At 36.4% G+C, this 27,342-nt stretch overlaps 1 protein-coding gene across 12 annotated transcripts in view; it reads left to right on the top strand.

Annotated features, from left to right (window-relative positions):
- LOC102233011 (teneurin-3) overlaps nt 1-27,342 on the top strand; it is a 323,707-nt gene that overhangs the window by 248,221 nt on the left and 48,144 nt on the right. For all 12 annotated transcript variants that reach the window (XM_023333407.1, XM_023333406.1, XM_023333410.1 and 9 more), the window contains 8 exons: nt 4,066-4,196; nt 4,303-4,391; nt 8,420-8,539; nt 11,023-11,155; nt 11,439-11,567; nt 14,009-14,140; nt 14,268-14,403; nt 16,946-17,089. In XM_023333407.1, the coding sequence (XP_023189175.1) occupies nt 4,066-4,196; nt 4,303-4,391; nt 8,420-8,539; nt 11,023-11,155; nt 11,439-11,567; nt 14,009-14,140; nt 14,268-14,403; nt 16,946-17,089 (1,014 nt within the window). The remainder of the gene's footprint in view (nt 1-4,065; nt 4,197-4,302; nt 4,392-8,419; nt 8,540-11,022; nt 11,156-11,438; nt 11,568-14,008; nt 14,141-14,267; nt 14,404-16,945; nt 17,090-27,342) is intronic.

The following is a 27,342-nucleotide window of genomic DNA, read 5'->3' on the forward strand; positions in this document are numbered from 1 at the left end:
AATTTATTAACCTATTTGGGTGATACTACCAGAAATAACTTAGAAAGTTATGGGTGTTTCTGTTTGAGCTCTAAGTTTGTTAGCTACTGTTGAGTTGTTAAATAACTTTTTTTTCTGCTCAGCAAAGATCTTAGCTGAAAATAAAAACCATAAAGTTCCTAAGCACGAATGAGCATTTTGGGATTACTGACATGGTGTTGCAAACCAAAAATGTTAAGTGTTTTCTTCTTCTCAGGTCTTCATCAAGAATGACTCAAACATTTCCACATTGGTATTTGGCAGCTTAAAAAAAACTAGTTTGAGCCACAGATGACTGAGAAATTTTAGCAACACAGGCATGGCATACATGACGATCTACTCTCTTGTCAACACCATTTAAAGTTCTAACACCCACAGAGTTCTAACACTGTCAAGTTCAGTGTGTAGAATACTTTTTGATATAGATGATGTGAGTTGGAAGATGTATTTCCTGGGAGACCTGAACCAGATTTCCTCACATCAAGCTGTTCGTTACAAAGAAATGTCTAACTGTGCCTCCTGTCAAGCTCACAAGGGGTTTATTTATAGTATAAGGATCATTACAGACATGTGCACATATTTACACTTACTTTCTCTTTTGTTCCCACTGGGTTTAAGAATCACGATCCAGCTTGTTAACCCAGGAAATCAAACTTGCACAGGATCTGAAATCTAGTATTAAATAGGAATGCAACAATAGATCCAGGTCACAAAATTATTTATTTTATTTCATCTTTATTTCCCCAGGAGAATCCCATTGAGATTAGAAATCTCTTTTGCATCTTGGCAAAGACTGGAAGCAGCACAAACATGCATGACACTTAGTTCAATATCAATCAAAATTTTTAGCTAAAAAATGGCAAAAAATCCAAAATGTTTTCATTCTGTTCTTACAGTAAACGTTTCAGAACCTACAAAATGTGATAGAGTTTGTATGGAAACAATAATTTGTGAAAAATATTTCAATTCAAGTTTGACTACTCTGAACCATAAATTAATGCTTCATGAAATTATATCAATGTACATCAATACCGCAGCCACATACCCAATGAAATTATTCACACTTAAAGTTAATCAGGACCAATTGAAGGCATTATTTGTTTCCTTCCTAATGATTGAACTATAAGTCCGATAAAAACACAGAGATTTCTGTCTATTTCTCATGACTACATTTTACTTATTGATTAACCTGAGATAGAAACATGTCAGCTTAAGATAGTAAAAATTACTAACAGAGAGAGAAACAATCACTGACTTTGCTGCTCTGAATTAAAGGGAACATTTCTAAAACTATAAATTAACTTTCTGAACCTTTTTTTTTCACTAATTAAACTTGAATGGACGTTCAAAGTTCATTAGGCTCACAGAAACCCTGAGGGAGAGGAGGTTCAGTTCAATCTTCAGAACATTTTTATAGCCACAGGACCACATAGATCCAGTTAGAAACCTGCTATCAGTCAGTGGCCACCAGTCCTGGAGCCCACTCTGTCCCTCAGCCTGGTGGACAAGGAACCGCTGCATACAGTTGTTTTTGGCCTCGCAGACGATAATCTGTCTTACAGGTGTCATACTGGGTTTTCTGGGTCATACTGAGACAGGTTGTTAGTGTGACCAATCAAAAAGGGCAACTTGTTGCTGACCAAACAGGGTCTCAACAGCAAAATAGGGAATTAGACGATGTCTTTCTACTTCCACATGATCAATTAGCTCTACAAGGACCTGTCAGGTGTGGGCAATGGTTTAACCTTGACTTTCTTAAAGCAAAATGATACATTTCCCCCATCAGAAGAAAAGCTATCAATTTAACTGCATCACATCAGACCTGACATTGTATTAACATTGAAATATTTCTATAATCGTTGAATAAAATAGGTTCACTTAATCGAATAAGTTTTTTCTCACCTGAAAAAAGTGACACATTTGTCATTAGTACTTAAGCTAACAACATTCTTTTCAATTTTTATCTTAGCTTTTTTATAGAATACAATGAACTCCAATGAATTTTGAGGGGCACATTTTTACAGTAAAATAATTGATTTTATAAATTAATTCCTGGGTCTGAAAATTGTCCTCCCAGTAGAATTATGCAGTTTATGTTTAATCAATCTAAATAAATTAATTGTTGAAGTCAAGATAGATATTCCACTCTCAGTAGGAAACTGTAAAATAATCAATTAATTTAATGTTGAAGAAAATAGATGCTAATGGTAGTGCTAACAGTTAGCCAGTTGCAGCGTTGTTGTAATATTACAAATGACTCGTAGCATTTCTGTTACTCTGCTTCTCTTCAACTCAGAGCGATACTATCTTGCTTAAAATAGTCTGCGCTCTTCTAATAAATACCTTGCATCCTGCTTAGAACTACGTATGGAGTTGATCTGTTTACATGCACTGAATGTTAACTGTTACACCAAAAGCTGCAACTTTTCAGCTGCTAGATGAAAAGAGAACATGTGTTGTGAATGCTGATGTGACAGTAGAGTTGAAATGCTGTCAGCTACCAGACTTCAAAAAGCCTTGTAGAGTGCTTAAATTACAGGCTATAGAGAAGGAAAGAGATCTGAATCAGCAACAGTTCTACTAGAAGCTTCAATAAAAATCTGCTTTTAGGTTTTTCTTGAGGGAGAGCTAACGCATTGAAAATAAACTAGAAAAAAATGGCAGGGAGAGTCAAAGAAAAAGGCTGATTTAGAAATAATGCTCTGGGCTTAAGTGTTATATCCAGCTCTGAGTTTGATGAGCATGGTGGACTAATTAAAATATGGGGAACAAAGAGGAGCTAGAGAGAGAGAATGAAAAGTGTCAGAGCTTCTATGTGTTTGTGTGCCTCAATGTAATCTCAGTCCCTGATGCCTGTTCACCAGATGTACAGCTGTTTTTTTTTTTTTTGTATAAGAAACTGAGACAAATAGCCACTGAGATTTTTATTACCCTGCATATCTCACCCTATCCTTCCACTCCTCCATCTGTCTTCACTCTTACTGCTCTTTCACTCCCTGCCCTTCATATATTCTTCTAATCTCCTGTCCATTCGTTCCATTTGTGCTGCTTGTTATTGGGGCATGGAATGGCATTGCTCAGAGGCCAGTACACAGCATTTATTTGGTCTACTATCAATTGGCTCCATTGCATTGGAGCAAAGATTACTACCACTTAGCGCTGAACAGATGTCTTGGTTCATTTTCTTCCATCAGTTTTAATTCGACCCAAAAAGAATGTACACTCACTGGCCACTTTACCAGGTCCTTATTCAGTTGTGTATTAAAACAAATCAGCCAAGGATATGATTGTAGCTCAGTGGATATAACTGTCTAGATGGGCTTGCTGTTTGTGTTTTCAGTAAGTGGAATAAAGGAAATCTAAGTGACGCTGTATAGGTGTTGGTACTAGATAGGTTTGAGTATTTCAGAAGCTGCTGATCTAGTTGAATTTCCATGCAAAGCGAAGAGAGGAGTATTTGTGCAACCAGATATGCCGGTGAGTCTAAGCTGTAACATTCTGATGGTATGATCAGAATTGTGCATGAACAGCACAAAGTTTGTATCCAATCTGTCTTGTATCTAATGGAATACACTAGATCCTTGAGCATTGTTTAAAACAACAACTTCAATGAGTATTGTTGCTAACAATGTCAATACTTTTATCAACTGTGTATCCGTCTGTTGATGGCTGCAACCAGCAGAATAATACACCATTCCACAAAGCTCAAATCATCTCAAGTTTGCTTCCTGACCATCACAATGAATCTGCTGCATTCAAATGACCTTGGCAGTAGGCACATCTAAATACAATATATCACCATATTTTAAAGTATGGTGTAACTGGAGATGTGCAGCGCATAAATCTTCTGGAATTACATGATACCAGGGGTGGGCATTTATCATTTATTGCGATACATTTCATGTCATGATAGCTATTGTTATCACGATAAATTCTAATTAATGATGTTTAAAACCTCCAAAACTCCCTGTATTGTTGGGCTTTAAGATTAGCAGCACTCTTTTCATGTCAGTTTTATTAATGAAAGACCTTGTTGGTGGGTTTCAGATGGCTTGGCTGATTGTATGGATCCAGACTGCTGTCTTCAGCCCTCTTGTCAAAACCAGTTATACTGCAAAGGGTCTCCAGACCCTGCTGAAGTGCTCAGCCAGTCTCCCTCCTCAATGGCACCCCAGCAGGTAGGGAGCAGCATGCAGTTATTTGGAAAACTTTGATTTGTCTTCCAACAGTGACAATCACTGACAATTATATTATCTATTTGTTTATAACTCTTGTCTTTGTTAGGCGGCCAGATCTTTCTATCAACGCATTCACTTCCTGGTTGGCCCTGAATCTACTCATGTCATCACTGGAGAGTCTCCATTCAATAAAAGGTAATTGTCTGTCTGTAATCCGTGAGCTTTGTGTGTGTTTTTGTTGTTAGTTAAGTTTTGTCAATACAAATTAGTAAAAATATCATTTGAAAGTCTTGTTTGCCAAGCATGTTTGTGCAGAGCTCACTTCCCAACCAGCTTGTTACAGTTTTCATGCCTCTCTTGTTAGTGAGAGTAAGGTACTCTCTCTAAGTTTTACAACCCAAAGATCTTCATGTTTGGTGAACTGATTATTTTATTTGTCTGTTGGTCTGGGCCCACAAATTTTTTTGTTCTTGTATGTTATCTATGGTAGTTGAAGCCAAATTGCTTTCCAAAGCCAACTAGGATGGGCTTTTAAACGAGGGAAGAAAAGAAAGGGACTGCAAGAGGAACAGAAATGATCAAGGAGAAAACTATAAAATAAATAGGTTTAAGCTGAATATTATGACTGGTCACATCTGAAGCAAACAAATAGCATTGATTAGAATGGTACCTGGTGGTGGGTAAGATATACAGAGTTAACATTTTGTCCTTAAAACCAATGTGTTTGAAGCAGAAAAAATCCGGTGGATTAAGGATTTGAGCGAATTTAACAAGGACCAAATTATGATGGCTGGACCATTGCAGTGGTCAAGAGGTTAATGCTGGTTCTGGTAGCAAAGTGACAGATCAGAAAGTGACTCAGTTTGCTGTGTGTGGAACCACATAGAAACTGACTTGGCATGGTAGCTATGCTGACCCCTGGACCACGGAGCGATTAAAAGAGGTGGCCTGGTCTGATAAATCCCATTTTCTTTAACATCACATGGATGTGTGTGTGTGCGTATGTCAATGACATGAACAAAATATGGCAGCCGAATGGGCTACAGTATACGCAGAAGGAAAGTCACTACAGGCAATGCAATCCTTTGGGAAATGTTCTGCGGTGAAACCTCGTCTCTTTTACACATAGATGTTACTTTTACCTTCATTACTGTTACAGACCATGCTCACCTTTCATGGAAACAGTACTTCCTGATGACTGCGGGCTCTTTCTGCACAATAATGCACTGTGTCACCAAACAAAACCGAGCTTGTTGTTGACCTGGCCTTCCCAGATCAACATCCCCAGACCAGTTTAATCCAGCATTGGTGGGATTTGCAGGACAAACAAGTATGATCTATGGGGCCACCTTCCAGGACTTAAAGGATCTACTGCTACCATCTTGGTGCCAGATAACACAGCAAATCTTCAGGAGTCTGGATGACTCCATATCTCAACAGGTCAGGACTCTCTCCAGGGAAGAATAAACAATTCTTTTAATTTCCCTCAATGTCCTTGTTGTCAATTTCTCATGGCAATTAGCTTTTGTGGTGGACAGAGTCAGTTTAATGAAGAAATATGATGACAACACTGCCAACTTTTTCTGTTCACATCTGCCACAAAGATGGCATTCATGTGATCGGAGGGAAGGAGAAAGTGGCTGTCTGTAAAACACATTGAGTCAAAGTCGCGCTGCTTATGAGGAAGAAACCTAATGGCATTCTTATGCAGCCAGCTTGTGTGAATGTTTCATAAAAGGAGGGGGCCATGAACTCTATAATAAAGTTGTCCAATATTTCTATAATGAATGGGCTCACAACCTTATAATAAAAAGGATTTATTGTACGTGTGTTTGGTTGCATGTATGTGTGTGTACACGTGTTCTTGTTTAGCTGTTCTATTTAGGACCATTTCTGGCATATTTGCCAACCTTCTGGAGACCAATGGGCCTTATGGGGACCAAAGCCCAGTTCTAGTATGGCGAACAAACTTGTCTGGGATGAGAGGTTAGATTTGCAGGTATGGTGTGAATTAGGCTTCGGTTAAGGTTAAGGTTAGGAATAGATTACCAATAGTTAGGCATGTCTGGGTTAGGCATAAATGCAGTTACTAAAATGAATTAAAGTCAATACAAAGCTATAATATTGGTAGAAATTCAAACTTGTGTGTGTAGGGTGTGGGAACCATTTCTGACATAATTACTATTGTCAGGAAGTGCTACCCTTCTCCATAAGCAACTTAATACACAGAAGTTCATGGTTAAAACATGGATGGTAGTTAAGGACTGGTTGATGTTAAAACCACCTGTTCATAGATCGGATTACACAATACATAGACATTGAATGCAGAGGCAACGACCTAAATGTGGGAATCAGTGAGACAGCAAGAGAAAAAGAGAGGCTGTTCAAACCTGTTGCTAAAATTCATGCTGGCTGATCCAATCACAGCTCTAAGTACAGGTGTGAACGAATGCAGGGAGGAATGAGGATTTACTCAAGCCCTGTTCAGACCTACCATTAACAGGCATCTGGCTGTTTCAATTATAACTAGAACGCTTCAAGTGTAGGAGAGTACACACCTACCACTGAAATTCCTTCTGAATGATCAGATTTACGTCCAGACAAACATGCAGCCGGGTCACACAGCCAGCTGCCAGAAAAGCAACATGGAATAACCTCAGTAATTCTCTTCAGATCTGTTTCCATGAAATCACTAATATATCCAATTACCTGAACTGTATCAGTCGCTTGATTCATTTGAGATCATGTTTGTAGACTTATTTACACAAAATCCAATAAGACAGATTATGTTACTGAACAGGCAGGATCAGAGAGAAATGAAGCAGAATAAAATGATTTGTGACTTCAAAGGGCTTAGTGGTCGTGCAAAGACACTGCAGATTTCTACCCTGTAAACATCCGCTACAAGAACATTTTTATGTTGAATGTAAAATACAGTATAACATTGTAATTATCAACTACACTTCATAGACCTGTGTAAAAAATTCTAAACAAGATGATTCAGTCATAGTGAAGGCAAGGTAAACTATTATGGCGCAATATCATATTATGTTCACCTTACACAATATATCCCAACACATGCAACATAAAAAACTGGGATGTCTCACAAACAAAACAAAATTTGTTTCTGTTTTCAGTGTTAATCTCATGTTAGGAAATGCCAACATATGTAGCAAATATGAAAGTGTGACAGCAACCTAAACTTTTTTACAATTATATGTAAAGAGTCAAATCAAGTTTTAAAGCCTTAAAAAGTCACTTTTGACTATAACTGTATTTTTTTCTTTTGCTTCTCAGCATTTAAAAGTGAATGTCTTGTACACCTTCACCTTTTACTGTTTGTTTCTACAAGGAGGATTTCATGTAAAAATTAAGACAATGTTCAGAATGAATGGTACATTACAGTATTTGTACCTCTAGTTGGCTTTATGTATTTAGAGATTCTGCAAAGCACGAGGGTGTGCTTTTCCAGTGTTTTTGTTCAGGGTAAGTATTTTAGATGAGATGATAGAGGTAAAACATCTAGAGTTCTTCTTTTACTGAATACACCGGACCATAAAATAGCGTACCAAACCGCACAGACTTGTGCCAGACTGCTCAGGGGAAATGAGGCATTAGTTGGGTCTTGTTGGAAAAATAATAAATTTTCAGCACTACTATGAATAATTAAATAATTTCAAGGCCAAAACCTCTGAATCATGAATTATAAGTACAGACACAGTTCTGTGCTTAATGTCCCTCATATCCAGACGTCCACAAAAAATTATAATGGGTTCTGATGAGCCTTGTTTGTCAGTTTAAATGCAGCTTTTAAAAAAAAACAAACAACCTTTGAGCAGGTATTAAACATACTTTAACTCAATCCCATATTTTATTGCTTTGATGTGATATTCTTCTCTTAAATGTTGAATTTGAATTAGGTGTAAATTGAAATTCTTTCTTAAGTGTTTGTGTGTATTTAGTCTATCTTGTGTTTTATTTTGGGAGTTGAGTTAATGAAATAAATGTACTTTTCAAAAATAATCAAATTTATTGAATGGGTCTGTTTATAATGTTCTGTCACTAAATTTTCTCAACCACAAGATTGACTCATGTTGTTTTTTTACACTTGTCTCTGTGTCTCTGTTTGCTTTACAAATAAAAATCAAACGCCAGGCTTTGCCAGTTTTTGCTAGTGACTGTTTCCTTTACTAAAAACCTCTGTCCTGTGGTTGTCTCTCCAGCTTGGTGTCAATAATCCGAGGCCAGGTGCTGACCTCTGATGGAACTCCTCTGATTGGAGTCAATGTGACATTTGTCCACTACCCTGACCATGGATACACTATAACACGCAAAGATGGCATGTACGTATTTCTCTCTGAGACCGTCACTCTACATGTAATATTCAGCTATCCAGTTTGAATTTATCTTCAAAATAATTCACTTAAGAGTAGCAAAATTCTTTGAAAGTTCTTCTTAGCAACTTGAATAATGTACAATGTAATTTTCTAATCTGTTGCAGAGTGAAAAGTGACATATTAATTACAATTTGGTGTTTTTGCAAATTACAGTAATCAGTGCCTGATTTCTGCCCTTCACTGTAGCTTCTGCTTGTTTCAAATAGTGTTAAGAATTTGCTAGACTTGTAGCCTCCTTTTGTTCTAAAATACTATGCATATTTGGAGCAAAAATTGTGTCGCTTCTTCTCATTGTAACATTTAGGGATGCAGGCATTATACTTTTTTTTTTTTTTTGCATATGTATACATCATTTCTTTCCAGTGCAAGAGAGCAGAAATGGGGAATAAAGTCAGTGACTTTAATTCCTCCTGATTGATTGACAGACACGAGAACAAAGACTTCAGACTCGGCTTAAACTCTCTAAACAATCCAGACTAAACTCAGACTGGCATCATGTTCCAGAGCTTGAGTCTCTTAAAACAATATTAAAGGTGATCTCTGATCGCTAAATTAGGCTAAAAGGTAATTATTTTAACTCTGCCTTCCAACAATTCTGTGTTTTAGCTAGCCAACATTCATCAGGTAATTGCTGAGCACTGACTGAATGAGACCAGACTTGGGCAAAAATGCTTGTAAATGTCTCAGCAGGAGAACAAAGGATCAATAAATCAACTTTAAAAGCACAGGATTAGAGATTTTTTAAATGGAACTGATGGTTTATAATGAGCTTCTATAATTTTCTGTTTTGTCGTCATGAGATATAAAATTGTGGCAAATGCTGTCTTTGTATAATGCCACTGATTAAACTGGACCAATGCAAAATTAATGAACAGAAAAATGAATTGTTAGTTTCACATATATTCAGAATACATTTTAGATTCCTTTTAAAAAACATAGACTGCTCATTTATGCAGAAAATCCTACTAGTTTACTCTAAAATTGTCCTTTTCATTGATGAATTACGCCAAAAGTCAGCAGCTACTGTGTATTGTCAGAGGAAAACTGCCTCTATGAAACATGTTCAGTGTGGACCATGAAAGGAGCCAGCGCTGGAGCTAGATGTGTCTTAACTGTGTGAGATAATGTCGTTTTGTCACCCCTTTGTAAACACCATTATGCAAATTTAGCCAAGAATTATTCTGACCAGCTGTTTTCTTATACTTATGATGAGACTGCTTAAATGCTGTTGAGTGCTAGTTAATAAACACACACCTGCCAACACTTCTGAAGCCGCTTATCTCCCATGATATTTCCCAAGCTGTGCAGAGACATAATTGTAATTTCCACAAACACCCTCTTTGAAAACATTTATTTTAGAAACACTGCTTAAAATTTCAACCCATCTGTCACTGTAACTGAGTTGCCCACGACTCGATTCAAGAGGCATATTTACATCTGCTCACAATGCACGGTGTTGGCTGACCAATTGCATTCTAAATGATTCCCCTCGCTATGTTGCTGCTGTTGCTTGGATCACTTCAGCACAGTTGGCTGAGAGGATACAATCAAGTGTGACTCTTGAAAGCCCAGCAGAACAAAAACAGTGTGTCGAGCCATATGTGCTTCTCATCAAATGTGTCAAACAGTTGACAGTCCGACTCTCGAATCTACACTTTGGCTGTGTTCATTTGTTTTGTTTATAATGTCTGGAGCTAAAAACAGCTCAGAAGTTTCAGATCTTCTATCTGTCTTCATATGGCAAACCCTGGCAGGACGATAACACTACAAAACTACTTCCAGAATTTGTCTTCACACTGGCAGCTAGTCGGAACGTCGTTGTTCATACACAGATTTTTGTTGACTTAATTTTTGTTAAAAAAATGAAATAGGAAATTTTACAATGCATTCATACACAGTTTTAGAACTTGGTAAAAAAAAAAACTGCCATTTTTTTTGCACAATTTTACATAAGACCCTAGATTCTAGGGAGTGTTTCATGTTTCAGACCAACCTTTTAATAGATCGACCAACCTACCACTTAATCTAGTTAACTATAGATCAACATACTCATGTACTAGCCAATAGATAAAACAACCTCCAAATAAACCAAGTTAGCAATCAGGTATCAGTTAACCTACTGACACACATGCCAACCAGTGAATCTACCAACCAACCAACCATCAGAAAGATCAACCCACCTGTCAATTAATCAAGCATTTTACCAGAAAACCAAAAGTTCAACCATCATACAATCCAACCAACCAATGACTTAATACACCAATCAATTAACTAATTAAATGAATAACCATCCAAAAATAGATCAGCCAATTATCAGCATATCCGTCAATGTTAAGTTATGTAAATAATTATCTTAAAATAACTTCAGACTGTTTTTGGAGCTCTTTTAAACTAATCTACCTGGTTGTTTGTTGTTGATGTGTTCACAGGTTTGACCTCTTGGCCAACGGAGGGGCATCACTGACCCTCAGTTTTGAGCGTGCTCCATTTATCACTCAGTACAGAACCGTGTGGGTGCCATGGAACGTCTTCTATGTGATGGACACTCTGGTGATGAAGAAGGTACATGTTGACACATATTTCTATATAGATGACATGTTTCCTTAAAATCATACTGTGGCAATTAACCACATCTGCCACTTAGTCAAGGGTTTTTGAACTTTTTGACTTTTTAGTTCTTTCCTGTGACTGGAAACATACTGACTTAGAATGTTATTAAAGGAAGATACGTGTTCATAATTTATATACTGGCACTGATTTATGAAATGAATTATGCCCAGAGGAAAGAAGAAATTCATATTTACAAACAGAAAACAGTTCAACAATCTGTGTTTGCTTATTCCAGGAGGAAAATGACATTCCAAGCTGTGACCTGAGTGGCTTCATCAGACCCAGTCCAGTGATTGTTGCCTCACCCCTCTCTACATTTTTCAGAGGATCACATGATGATGGCCCCATTATACCTGAAACTCAGGTATGATAAACCTATTTGAAGGTTGCTGGTCAGATATTCTACCCATTACCCAGCATATCCAGTATTCACCTGGAACAACTGAGTTAAAAACTAGATGTGAATAGCAGTGAGAAATATGAGAAATTTGATTGTGAAAGATTTGATGTGGTGAGGATCCACCAAAGTCTGTATGTAGCAAAATTAGATGTGTTTGGACAACTTACATGTTACTTAGCAATAATTTTAACTACTGAACCAGTATTACTACTAGTCATAATCTTACAAATGATGATACTCGTAGGATTTGTGCTGACAATGAATTGATAATGGTGATGAATTTGTGCATGACAGTGTTCATACTAATACTCCTGTTGTGGATAAAGAATGCACTTTACAACATGGATTTGTTGTAATGTGTGTTTTAGATTAGATTCAGGTGAAACAGTTTGGGCAGATTGTACTACAGCTATTAATTATGTACATATTAAAAGTTAATTTTGCTTGACCAAATTGTGCACTCTAATGAAAAATTGTGCAGAAATGAGAATTTTTTTTGACCTCAGTGCTGCAGTAAAACAAAAATCTAATCAACAATTATTAATATCATCAATTATTGTTATCGACTGATGTAAAACACCTGTATTGTGATAAATTTTTCAGTTTAAACATAAACTGAATCTGCACTGCACTGGCTAAACATCATTCAAGCTGTATTGGTGACTTGAAGCAGGAATTACTGTTGGAAAATAATTAATTTTTTCAACTGAATGTATCATAGTTATTCTTTACTACAACTATGTCCTCCTCACTTACTAAATATAGCACGCAGCCACACTATAACATGCCTCTAGTGAATGGAAAGTACATAATACCCTCCATTTGTAAAGCTGTTATGAGCAAAAAATCTGTTGTATTTAATGTTATTGGAATGAAAATAAATGTCCTCTCTCATTCTGCCATGCAATAATCTGTTTTATTGCAGAGTGCAGCTTTGTTCTACATATTGATTGTCATTTTAATGTTTATGGCTTTTGAAATAGCTGTTGCATGTGTTCTGAGGCAATGACCATACACTAAATTATTCTGAGTTCTACTAAAATCCTCCTAAAGAAGGGTGTTATGGACAAACATGCACACACAGCTAAATATAGTTCTTTTACTTTCAACAACTTCTGACCACAAATGAGAGTGTGAGCATCTGTGTGTGTTAGAAAAGAAGAAAAGAGAAGTATTTCACTTGTGTGGCTTCAGGATGAATTGGGTCTACTGAAAACAGTGAAGGAGAGCGGTTGTGTGTGTGTTTTAGATTTGGGCTTTTGGTCGTCACATTGCATTAACCAGTCTCCTGTGAAAGTGAAACAGACGATAGTAGTTTAGAGTTTTACAGCCCTAACCAGTGCTCCATGATTACTTTTTATTTGCCTTGTGTCTGTAATTCTCTTGTAATACTGCAAAAAAGAGAAAGTGTGTGACTCAAGTAAGTAGGGGTGGGTATGTGGGGGCAGCTGGAAGGCGAGCCAGCCAGTAGTGGCCTGATAAATTTTGGCGAGTTGGCTTCATCAGATAGAAGGGCAATCTTAAAGGGGACATAATGGATATGTAATGAACACTTAATGTCCAAATAATGAAAAGCCAATCGTGCTGAAAAACAGTGTAACACCAAAATGGTCCATGGAAGAGGAATGTCTCCCCGAGGATCCTTTTTTTGAATAATCTTTTTCTTAATAGTCTTCATCTTAATCAAAAGTGCTCTTTCTCTTGTCTCACTGTTCTCCAATTAAAACTGTGGATATTTTAGTAATTAGTAAAAAAAAAACATTTCCACACACAAACTTTGAGTCTTGGCTTGTTTTCTCTATGCATGTGTGGGTTGGAGTACCGCTGCTTTCCTCAAACACTCCAAAAACACACATCCATTCATCCATCCTTCCATCTTTCTATCCATTCTATTTAGAGAAAAAAAAAGTTTTTTGACCGTATGATGATGCTACTGCTTAACGCTTGGCCCATTTCTGGAGAGAACCCACACATACATAGGGAGAACATTCAAACTCTATGTAGAAATCCAGGAGCTTCTTACGGCGATGCAACAATGCTAACAAGTGTAACGTTGTGCAACCCAATTAGCATGCATGTTAGGTTAATTAGTGACTAAATTGACTTTGGGAGTGAGTTAAATGTTGTGGAACAAACATTGTGTTGAATGTTCTCTCTTCTAACTGGCTTACATTGTTATTTATTATTCAGCTGTCATTTTTAAAAAAAATCCTGCTAACATGTTAGATCTGTCATTGTTATGTCATGACTTGACATTTCTCATCTTAGAGCTCCAGGAAGGAACTTCATCACCTCAGGGGGAACCCTGAGTAGACTGCAGGGTTCAAATCGAAATGAGACAAATTTTGAGTAGTGAAATGAAATAATTGTGAGCTTTGATTTTGTTTCTGTTGTTTTTCTGACAGGTTCTCCAAGAAGAAACTTCAATACCAGGCAGTGATCTAAACCTGGTCTACCTCAGCTCCAGAGCTGCTGGATATAAACCAGTCCTCAAAGTTTCCATGACACAATCATCAATTCCTTTCAACCTGATGAAGGTGAGATGTGTGTCCTTGTAGTTATCTAAAACAATTAGAATCTGCAGAATCTGTACCAACAACAATGAAGTAAATGAAGTCAATGGTTAACTTTCGTGACCTTTGTGTCATTGTTCTATTGATACAGGTTCACCTGATGGTGGCGGTAGTGGGTCGCCTCTTCCAGAAATGGTTCCCTGCCCAACCAAATCTATCGTACACTTTTATCTGGGATAAGACAGACGCCTATGGCCAGCGCGTCTTTGGACTGTCAGAAGCAGTTGGTGAGCAACAAATAAAGCATCTAACCACGTTCTTCAGATACTTTACAAATTACTTTTCTACTACTTAACGCTTGATTTCACTATCTTTGAAAATATATCTTTTAAACTCAGTTTCTTCTCTCAAAACAAACTTCTGCAATGACTACTTGCTAATTTGAGATGCGCAATACAGTTTTGCAGCGACAGCTCTCATATTCAAACTGAGGGATATCTCCTCTGTTCTTAATATCAATAAATAATGACTTCATGCAGCAGTGAGGCTCCAGAAAATTATTTAAATGCCTTTTTTTTTTTTTATCTAGTCGTGTTAAAGTTCTTAAATCAATATCAGAATCGTCTTTTATCTTTTTTACTACCAGCTGGTTAAAGCTTTACCAGAACTAAAAGTTGGAAATCAAACACATAATTCTGATCGGTGCTTCTTTAGATCCTTTTTAAGCGTTTAAACCAACATAATGGTTGTTCTTGCCATTTTGAGGGTACAATATGTTGCAAAACTATAAACTATTTGATGCTTAATACAGATATTTTTCCAATCCCACATTGTAAAAGTCTGTGAACAGTTAATTATGCAATCAAAATAATTTATTTACACATTCTACCTTATTCACTAGTCTTACAGCTGTTAAATATTGTGTGTGCATGAATAAGGAGCCAAACTGGAGCAAAGTTCCACCAACTTTCTGTCTCCTGCATTACAGAAAAACTCCAATCCTGGCTAACTTAATTCAGATAAAAAATATTTTCCAAACACACTTATCATATTGAACATATTCTTGAGTTTTTCTAATTATATTCCACATTGATCTTGAACCACTCTAAACGTATGATCTGTTTATGGCCTAACCTTTTGTAAACTAGCTTAAGAGCTGTTTCTAGACCTGCCAGTGGAGACCTGAAAATCAGACTAGAAGCAGTAATAATTGTCTACATACAGAGGGAGGGAAAGTCGCAGCTTGAGCTGTTAATATATCAGTGTCAGAGCACTCCTCCTCAACTCATTTTAGCCTTTCAGATTTATTTTATTGTGTCTTAAAAGGCTAATCTTAAAACAAAATCTCTCACAGTAGGAAATGCCAGTGACGTGCATATCACCTATCATATAAACTTCAAAATCAGTTGCATTCTTTCGTAATAGTTAATAAACACATAGGACCCATCGGAGAGTGGAGGTGCCATCAGGATCAAAAAAACTGCTGCTGCCTTTGACTAAAACCTTAGCTTTCACTGAGACATCAAAGCAGGATGGAAACGCATCAGACACAAACATGTTGTGCACTTATTACTGGTAATTGGTTCTGCACATGTCAGACTCATCTTGAAAGAGACTTCTGCTTCTGTGAATGACCTCAAACTGTATGTTACTGTGGGTGTAGACACTACTTGTTACAATGGGAAAGGATATTATCAGGCTCTAATAGCAGCAGCAGCTGCTGCTTCAGATGCAGTTATCTGAACTGTAAATTTGATGAAAAAAAGAAGTACTGAAAAGATAACACAGCATAATGAAGGATTATATAAATAATTCTGCATGATGTTGAATGATACGGGTGAGATTGATGATTTTGCTGAAGAACAGAGACATTTTAGAAATAAAATAAACACATTATGCACTGTAATAAATGTATAAATAATATTAAGAACAATTGACAATAGAATAATAGTAATATAATGATAAATGAACGAGATAAAGACAAACACTTCAAGATGTTCAGATTGCTTTGACTTGACATTTTTATTGAGTTTGCAAAAATGTAACCTTAAGCAAGCAGAAATTATCCTATAATCACCAAATATAATAAGTTTTGTTTATCATTACCTAAATGTTTATTTTGTGTTTTAAGGGAAAAAAATACATCAGGACACAACTTACTTTACCACCAGTCAGTTTTATAGCTTGAATTTGTATCATGCAATGGAAAATATCAGATATGAATTCATCCATTTATCTATCCATCTGTTCAGAGGTCAGCATTTTATAATCAATTTGTATTCTGCAGAGGGAAAATGAGAAAGCAAAATGTTAGAAATGAACCAAGTTAAAATAAAACATTTTAAAATAAAATTCCTATTAATTACAAGATACAAATAGAATTATTGAGCAATTTACATGATTTTACATTTTGCCTTAATTTTTACCATGCTATTTTTTTAATTGTACATTCAGAGGCAAGTTTAATATGTACATCTAGCTCATGTTACCATGGGTCTGTCATTGCATGTATAACTTTTCATGCTTTCATGATAATAACAATGCCAAAAACATGCAAATGAGTTTCATTTATGAATCCCAACAAGCTGGAGAATACCTTCACTTTATTTTCTAATTAGGTGGGGGTGAACGTGTGTGTGTCGGGGTTCACAGTATGAGCTTTGCAGCTTGCATAAATTAGAGTAAAAAAGGACGCTGGAGCTAAACTGTCTGTAGGTTGAAGAACTGTAACTTTGCTGTTCATTTATTTTAAATAGGTGACTTTTTCCTAATTGTGTGGATTTGGATTACACATCATCACACACCCACCCTTCTGTGTCTGTCCAACAGTGTCAGTGGGGTTTGAGTACGAGTCATGTCTGGACCTCATCCTGTGGGAGAAGCGAACGGCCATTTTGCAAGGCTATGAAATGGATGCTTCCAACATGGGAGGATGGATGCTCGACAAACATCACATTCTGGACGTGCAAAACGGTACGAGTCATGACCAAACTCCAAATGTCCTTAAGTAGACGCTTCTGTGCATATTTTATCAAGTTAGGCCTGCACACCAAGATCAACAGCAAACATTTCTTTTCTGATTTATCTGGTTCATTGCCTGCTGAAGTTAAGTACAGCACATACAGCAGCGTGCATAAGATTAGAGTAAGCAAGTCCTGAAAATATTTTCCCCTGGAGTGTCTTTTTGTTTCTCCACTCCATTACCTGGTTAATTGTATGTTAAGGAGTGAGAGGTCATAGCTAATAGCAGGGTAAAAGTATGTTCATTCAGGCAGTTGCTAGAGTGATTGTTTTCATGCAGACTTTGGTTGATGGAGCATCTCAAACATTGCGCATGTGCGTGTGCACCCCTGTGAGTGTGTGTGTGTTCCTTTTGGGGTTTCCTTGATTTGTTCCAGTTGACCAGAGGTATTTTAGGAGCCTTTTATCTCCCTCCTTTTCTCTTCACACACCCCCACAGATCTTCTGCTCAGTCTTACATCTGTCACCCTGCGATTCCTGCCTAGTCTCATCTCCGAAAACTCTTGGCTTTGTCTCATAATGTGCTATCGCACTGCCTCCTTTACTATGTCTTCAGCCGTGTCTCTATTTGAATCGACAGATTTAAAAAGTTTCTCTGCTGCTTTTTTATGGGAGAAACCAGCATATTTATTGTAGTTCTCGCAAAAACAAAAAAAAAACACAAGACTGAACACACATGGATGGAAGATATTTAGAGCTGGATTAATACAACTCCAAATAAAAGATAACCTTGTTCTCTATTCAAAGCGTAATTAGAAAAAGAAAAGATTCAGAGAACACCTCAACTTTCATTTTTCTGAATTTAGGCTCAGGGTTTTTGTTTTTCTTTCATACAAGTCAATCATTGCTTATACTTTATGTGCATCACTTAAAGAATTGACCAAAGAATTATTTTACTCAAAAAAATATATTTTATTTAGCAAAGAAATAATACCAGTATACTGAACAGAACTCAACAATAAAAAGCATCTGTGAAAAACTAAATGCACCTCAACTACCTGAGATATAAAATGCACACACCTTATTATTTAAAAACGGCATCCTCTCTTTTTACCATGAGTGTTTAACATCTGCTGCCTCTAAATTTACAAGAGACTGAGGTAAACATTTTAATTAAAGTTACCTCCTGTCGTTGCTTAAAGACACTTGATTACAGCTCACCACCAGATGCTAAGAGGCCATTTGTAGCTGAAGTTAAAAGTGTAATTGCAATTCAAGATATCTCAAACTTATTTATAAGAAGTAGAAACTACATTTTTAGTCATCTGAATTAAGATGTTTTGCATAATTCCCTTCACACACACTTAAAAACAGATTTGAAGAGCTAAAAGTGCTACTGTGAACCCACTCCCCCAAAATTGTGCATTTTCAAAAAACTTTTTAAATTTTAATTTATATATGTTTTAAATTTTTGCATTGAAAATTTGAAATATATATTTCTGGGATGTTGTGACTAGACAGTATACTTATTCAAGATATCACTTCTGTCATTATGACTACTCAGAAAGTTAGTTAGTATTTGAAATAGAAAAAATGTCTATGTTCAAAATATTTCTAATTCATTTGGAGATACCTGACTAGTCAAAATTAGCATTGCAGGAATCCTCAAGTTAGTTGTAATTATTGGCTTTCAAGATTTCTGCAGTTTAACTTACACTAAAAACATACATCTCCTATCTGAAAATACATATAATATATCTTTAATATAATGTTATTAAAGAAGTCTTTAATTGGATTTCAGACTGATCAGAACACAAAGGAGGATATTTCAACTTTACTTTATGACTGGTCAATTAAAGCCTTCATGCAACTTAACAGAAAATCTGACATCATTTTTACTATTCAGGATGTAATTTAGATGCCTTAATAACCTAATATGTATAGTCATAAACCAATTTTAGAAATCAGGAGTGTAAATGTGGTGGAGCCAATTTTATGTTAAAACAGCCTGCCCTACTCCCTGGATTTTACAATTTCAAATCCAGCATGTTTAGCAGAAGGAGGTCAAAAGCTCAAAAAGTTTAAGTAAGCAGAGCAACTTATACTTTCTGCCTTCCAATCGTTTTATAGAGGCTGGTGTTTTCTTGTAGTAGCAGCTTGAATAAATGGCATGCCTGTGTAGAAATATAAATATACTTTCCTTTTAAACATCTTCTCACACCTTCAGTGCTTTTTCTGCCTGCATTTATAAACTAATACTGAAAATAGATCAACTTCCACTTATCAGTGTGTGTTGTTGATGGGGTCTAGTAATATTATCAGTGCTGCATTCCCTGATTGAATTATTGCAAAATAATTCGATTTCCTATGATCGCATGTGAATGCATTTTTTTTAATGCATGCATTAGCAGCTCTTCTAAGCATAAGTACAAATGAAAACTACCTTGGAACAATATTAAGCTACTTAACCTTTATTACCAATCCAGCCGTTTCCTTTTCCTCCTTTCTCTTGCTGTCCTTTATGTGACACACAATCCATCATTTTTTTGCTCTCTCCTCTTTCTCTCTCTCTCTTTCTGCAAATCCTCATGGGCTTTCAACACATTGTCACCCAATTCAAGGTGTGTGTGTCAGACAGTGTTTTTAGAGTACAGGTGTAATTTGTGATTTTCTCTCCACCCTCTGTGATGGTGTGATTTGGTGCCATGGGGGACGGCACTGGAGTGCATAATGTGGCTCTGTGTCTTTGAGACTAAAACATCCTGTGAGCATCACCATGATTCAGTTTGAGGTGGACGCCCTGCGTGTGTTTCATTTGGATTTTTTTTTTCCTTTTAAATCATAATTTTAATTTCTTTGTTACATATTATTAATCCAAATAGAAGTCGTAACAGTAGTCATAATAATCATAATGAAAGTGATTATTATGGTTTGAACCATGCAGTGATCAGCACACTGCTTCCCCAAATGTCAGGATCTATAATCATTTTCAGCTTCCAATAAGCTCCTCAGTGAGCCTGCAGGGGAACACTGGTCAATCTAATAATGAATCCCAACACTAACTGGCAGCTGCTTTCCAGACAGTTACAGTTATTTAGAGAACCGGCTCCTGTTCAGCCACATGAAATAAATGACATGTCAATAATGCCTTTGGGCTGTGCTTGTTTGCGTCTTATGTACGGAGCGACTTTTAGACCGAATCTGCTTTTCAGATAACAAACTGGAAATGTTCTTACTAAAACCTCATAGCAAACTCTGTCCTGATTTTATAAATACAAATGTTCATTAGTAAACAAAATACAGAAAAGCAAGATAAATTTAGAGCAGACTGGTGTTTTACTGCATTAAGAAATAAACCAATGAATAAAGAATAAAATAACATAAATGTTTACAACAGACCAGTTATAGTTTCATCCAGCAAAAAGGTTTGGGATTTCACAATCAATGGCCACTTTAATAGATACACCTTGCTTGTTCCAATTTAGATGATTATTTATTAGTTCTTTGTTTTAAATATCTGAAATACTGCCGAACTAGTGATGTTACCTTTTCTGTTTTATCCACAGTTTTCACTCCATGTTGTTGTTTTTTTAAGCCATTGTGAGACACAGTGGTGAAAACTTGAACTGCTGCTGCAAAGTAACTCAATGGGGTTGTTGCTAAGTAACCAAAGAGAGAGTTGTTGCTAAGCAACCAAAGAGAGAGTGAGTTAGTTCATGCCACCAACCTAGCTTGGCTGGCTGTGAGAGGTTGAGCGACTAAAACCTTTCCTCTGCCTACATCCCCCAGAATTCTTTGTGGTTCAGTGAAATTATTGAAAATTTAATCAGATGTATTACCTGTTGATATTGATCACATGCCTATCATGATGTATATTGTTACTGATTTATTGTCCACCCCTATCTTAATGTTTCTTGACATAGACAACACAAGGTTTCAGAAACATTTCTCAGAGATTATGGTTCATATTTCCACAATAGTATCACACACTTACTGCAGATTCGTACACTGTAGTCATAAACAGAAAGAAAGGTCAGCAATAATACTCCCACACCATTATGCCACCTCCGCCGACCTGAAAGGCAGGATGGATTCATACTTTATTTAGTTTATGCCACATTTTGAATGTCACGGCTGAAACAAAAACTCATCACAGTAGGTTGTGCTGTCAGGTCAGCTCCACTGTCCCTGTGGCACTTTGTATCCTATAGCAATAACCTGGAGTTCAATTTGAGACGTACACTGAAAGGGGGCTGAAGGTGAACTCTAAAAACAGATATATATAGTTTCTGTTGCTGCATGGCTGAACTTTGACTCCTGTGTGCTGTTTTTAATGTTTTATCCGTGACACAGAGCCCCAACCGAAAAGGATCATAAACAAAAAATACATATAGAGAAAGATAGGAAAAAAGGTTTTATTTATTTGATTTGTTCTGACTTTTAAACAGGTTGTGCTAAGATTGCATTTGGGCACAAAGCAGGTAAAACATTTTTAAAGTAAAGTCTTCCCTTTTTGAAAAACATAAAGTTTGGGCAAAGTTTCTCTGTTTGACAGTAAGTAAGTAAATAAGTAACTAGAGGTCACCTCAGGGCAGCTGTGTCTTCAATCCAGTAGTTTCCCATCATCAAGGTGTAAATGTGTGCCTGAATGGGAATGACTGATTTCATTGAAAAGTGCTCATCCCTAATAAATAGGGGTGAGCATTTATTGTGTTAAATTTCTTAAATTTTTATTTATTGTTGTCATAATAAATTCCAATTAATGATGTTTTAAAACCCTAAAACTGTCCATAATGTCAGGATTATTATGTTTACCATTTTCTCCACTGTTTCTTCATTGATGGAATCGGTAAATATAAATCAATTTAAAATATGATTAAATGCAGTACTATACTATATGCTGTTTAGCAGTACAAACCACACCTATTTATGTGACTGGTGTCCCAAAGACACGTATTACAAATGGACATATTTACTAGAGCACTATTTGTGTTTATGGGTTTATGATTGTGTACCATGCAGTCACACCACTACGGTTACCAAAACAGAAGCAATAAATAGTTCCCCTACTAATAAAGCTCTACATGAGATTTGTGTCATTTAATAAGTAAATAAGTACAACATAAATCACAGTTAAGTTATGCATAGTAAAAAAACAGACATTAAATACTCAAAACAATCTTGAGTCAAAAGCCTGGTAGGACAAACCAATTTTAACTTGTTTTTGAAAATCCTCCACAGACTCAGCAAAGCGAAGCTGCTGGTTCAAGCTGTTCCACAGTTTAGGAGCCACAGACTGAAAGACCCTGTCCCCCTTCATTTATAGCAGAGTACATGGAGCAGCTAGGAGACTCTGGGCTTGGCACCAAAAGCCACAAGCAGCAGAGTGTTTGGTTAGAAACTGACACAAATAATCAGGAGACTAAGAAACTAGAACTTCTACATTTTAAGACCACGGGGGTATATGTTTAGTAGATTTAGTAAGTAAATACACATGGATTCTGAATAGCTTACAGACGTAAAACTGATTATTTGTCCTGATTGGTAAAAAGAGCATTACAGTGGTCCAAAAACAACTAAATAAATAGATTAATACTATTCTCAATATCTGCCTGGAATACCATGTGTTGTGTAGAGGAAATGTTTTCTAAATGAAAGAAACAGGAATGAGAATTAGATGTGAGTCAAAGCCTAATGAGGAATCAAATGTAACTCCTAGAACATTTGATTCTTTTACCGGGCAAAAAGAGGCAACTGCCTGATGGATTTCAGAAAGCAGGTGATGTAGAGCTCTAATTAAAGTCTCTCTTTTATTTGTGTTTAAAACCAGAGCATTGCTAGGCAGCCCATCACTGATCCAAGATAAACACTGGATGAAGGTGAACAACCAATCCAGCTAGTCCAGTTTAAAAAACAGATACAACTGGATGTCATCTGCATAGATGGGATAAGCGATATATTTGTGAAACAGAGTTTAACACATTTATCATTGGCTGAACATGGAACGGAAATAAAAATATTGGTTTGGAATTGATGATTTTACAAAACAAAGTATATATTTTTAAAGCATTCTTAGATTTGATTTGTCTTGACAAAGGTTTACAGATGTATCCTGAACCCTCGATCCATATGGTTCAGTCTATTCCTGAACTTACTTCTTTTCCCCATGTTGCATTACAGAAGCTTTCTGTCTGCACCCGTCAAAACATTTTAGAGAACAGAGAGAAGAGACGTCTCACTATATGCAGCCTTGTTACCACAAATAACCGAAATGCCCTGCACCTGTCTCTGAACCCAAGACACAGGGCTTCCACTTAAAGACACAGGCCAAAAGTCGTCTTTCTAACTTTACTAGAGGGCCCAATGAAAGTTGTCATAGCTCTTTAAATGGTCACATTTTGCTACATTACAACCACAAATATATATTCTTCTTAAAATTTTATGTAAATTGCCATTAAGATAATTAAGATTAGGGTGATTTAGAATTATTCTTATTCAAATCCTGATGAATTGCAAAAAGATTTCATCCTCCTCTCTACATGGTAAATGCCATTTGCAATGATAACTCAACCCCATCTGTGCAGTTGAATCCACATTTTACAGTTTCAAAAAACATGACTTAAATCACTTATGTAGTTCTTTTAAACCTCAGTCAAAATATATGTGATGTGACTAGATGTCAAGTATTAGATGTGGCAGTTTTTGACTTGAAAATCTGATGCGGTTGAAGATGAATGGAGCTTGCCAGTCCAACACAGTTTAGAAAAAATAAGCATGGTATGAGTTTTCAAAGTTTTATTTGTGGTTAGTATTTACTGTGTTTGTTACACCCACACATAAGGTACCCCACAGTGCCACCCGCTGATGGCACTGTGCAGCCGAGTTTATTGGTACCAAATGATGGAGCTGAGACAGGCATGTGGTGAATTTGGCAAAAAGGCTGCTTTATATTAACTTTGTGCTGTGCCTCTGATGTCAAACAAAGAACTGAGATCTAACAGCACACGTTTAGAGACAAGTCAACTATCAGACGGCATGAGAAGATCATTGATAATATATCAAGTGCTTTTAAGCTTCCCTATCAGTCTCTCAAGATCCTTTTAGATCTTTCTGTTGCAATTTATATGCAAACAACAACCAATATGCAGCGGGCTTTTCAAGCATCATAGGAACAAAAATGAACACATATGTGACTAGCCACAACAAAACCAGGAAAAAGTCTCCCAGGGGACAGTTTGAGGTATTTATAGGTTCTGAAACTGTGGATAATAAGCTTTCTAATTATGTCAAACTCACTGAGATAAAACAAAAACTATAACCATTTGAATGTTGGCACTCTGTGAACAAGATTAGTGAGAAAACAGGCCTCAGACTTTCAGAAGAATCATTTCCAAACTTGATAAGGTAACTGGGGATGTTGGGAAAACATTACTGTGCAATAACTTCTGCCCCAGCATTAACAAAGGTGAGCTTTTGTTTGATGTATCTAGTTAGAATTATATCGTTTTTAGAAGTTTCAGAAGTTTTGTCCCATTTTCTAATAAGGCCTCGAGCTTCTCTCTTGTGAGCTTTTGTCATAGTCATTTGCGAACCCTGAAATTTAGAGGAATTAAACCACACAGGATTTTTGACAATATAAACTTCACTTTTAACAGTTGTTATCTCTGAAGTAAGGGTGTACACATGTTGGTTTCAAGACGTCCAGTTACTCAGATGTCCTACCACTCTCTTTCTGCTAGTAAATAATTCGTCCATGTGTTGTAGAAATCTCAGAAAATTAGGATTTTTGGTGTTTTTTTGCTCTGGCAACTTGAGTGTAAAGGTGGCTTATTAGATTAATTAGAGCCTTTTAAATTGTTGTGTAATTCAAATATTAAAATCATTAGCGTCTGATTTTAAACAAATTAGTCATTTAATGGGACCATGAGCAAATATGTGGGCATAGAGCACAAACTCATAAATTCAGAGACTAAATGTATATGGAGATCAGCAGAACTTTGACCTTTAGTGATAGCATTTTTTAATAAAGAGCGAACATGAATGGATTCTGCTCTGTCACTTATGAATTATACAATTTTTAGTTGGGTTTTTTTATAACTAAATGACCTGTACTGTTACACCCATGTGTATAAATCTTAAGACGTGTAAGAGGATTTTAAGGGATTACGTGTAATACAGCAAATTAAATCTCATCGTAATAATGGGATGGAATACTTCCAGTTTATCTGTCTAAGGAAATTTCAATACATTTTTATCAACCCAGTCAGATACATAATAGCAAAGGTTGGGTCATTTGTTGGTAAAGGTCATTCTAACTCCCAAGAAAGCCAGTTGTCATGTTCAGCCTTAACTTGTGCAGATTGTCCCTGTGGGAGATGCTTCCATTGGTTTCTATCACATACAACACTTAAAAAAAATGTATAAAATCACCACTCCTTAAAGATAAACATTCACATTTATTTCTTTAGATTGCTGAGTTACTTGTGGGATAAAATGCAAATATAACTTGTATTACTCTACCTAGTTATTTGCTTCACATTTCATAAGTAAAGGAAGATATGTTACCTTAATGTAGTGCTCTACTATTGCCTTCTGCAACTACAGTATACATGGTTCAAAAAGCAGTTAAACTCAGGTGATAGTGATTTTTTTTTTTTTCAGAATTTAAAAGAATACAGACACCATATACATTGCACAGAGATTCTACTGCTGCAGAATTTGTGCAGGATGTCGCAGCACTGACCCTATTATTTTTCATTCTTGCAATTGCACTGAGAGAAACTCACTGGCCCCAGCATGCCAAAAACTCCAAGTGGCTCCAACTCTGACTGACCTATCTTCTCATTAATTTAGCTAATTACTCTGCATAGAGCATTGACCTTTCATTCCCATACAGTAAGGTGATCATGAAGTGGCACAACAGATTCATAGCCCATCCTAACACAGCCACATGCTTTTTCACACCTTTCATACCAAGGCAAACAAAACAAAATCAGCATGCACATTTCAGAGACATGAAAGTTCCTCCTTTAGACATGTTATGTTTTTCAAATGAACCGACAGACTCACAAGACAGCATACCTTTACTGAAAATATTTCCCAAAGCTGACCTGCCGTCTTTTCTTAACAATCTTTTGTGCCTGTAAATCAGACAGCTTTCTTTGTTCTCGTGACTTGGACATGCAGTACTACGAAATGTTAGGAACTGAGGTTGCCAAGGCGCAGAGGGATTAATGTCACACAGAAGGCCAGGTGTACAGATCCATCTTCTCCGTAGAGGAGTACTCCTTGACAGGTGGATGAATGCACAGTGAATAAGTCAATTATTTTGCATAATTGATCCCATGAATGATGTATAATGAAGTCAATATGGTGTAAGCAATAAGTTGTAGTGTATGATTGGTTGTCTAAACACAATGTACCTTTTCCAGAGACAATGACGGTAAATGAAAATGGTAGCATTTGGAAAGTGAAGGCATTTAGAGAAGATAAACCAGGAAATAACTAAATAGTTTCTCGCTTTGCCAGCAGCCCAATGACTAATAGATCAAACCTTTCTGTTTGTTAGTATGACTTTAACATTATGAGCATTATATGTACTTTATAAACAAAAGTATGTTTGTTCCCAACAGTAAGAAAAATCTGGCACTACTAATGAGATTTTTTCCTGACATTCAGATAGATTTTGAAAATATTTGCGAGATAAGGTTAGAAAATATGGCCAAATCAAGATACGGCATGCTATCAGAGCCCCAATAAAAAAACTGAATTCAACATTTAATGATGTGCACACTTATGCAGCCCGGTTATAGCAGCTTTTTGTTTTTATTATTTTCTCCCAAATAGATCATTTCATTGAACTCAGACACAAGACATGCATTAATTAAAATATAAAAAGTTGCATTTTTCCATCATAGCTTACACTTTTATTGTGGCTATAGGCCAGTCAATATACTACTGTCATACTATTTATGAATTTGTGTACAGTAGAGGATTCCTGTGAGTATTGCGTTTCATTTGAGCCCTTATTGATGACTCTATGTCGAAGCATAGATGAGTTACAGCCGTTTGAAGTATGTATGTCAGATGTCTTCACTGTGATCTATGTGGAGGTTTCAAATGGATCAATATGGATAATGACTGGACATAAACAAACAGAAACCTGTCTAGAAATGTCTTTTTAAGCAAATTTGAAATATAAGTAGATAAGACTTCCCTCTACAATGTTATTTTATTTTCAGTGCATACCTTCAACACTCCATATG

This window comes from Xiphophorus maculatus, chromosome 5 (assembly GCF_002775205.1).
Source record: "Xiphophorus maculatus strain JP 163 A chromosome 5, X_maculatus-5.0-male, whole genome shotgun sequence".
In the NCBI taxonomy this organism is placed as follows: Eukaryota; Metazoa; Chordata; class Actinopteri; order Cyprinodontiformes; family Poeciliidae; genus Xiphophorus; species Xiphophorus maculatus.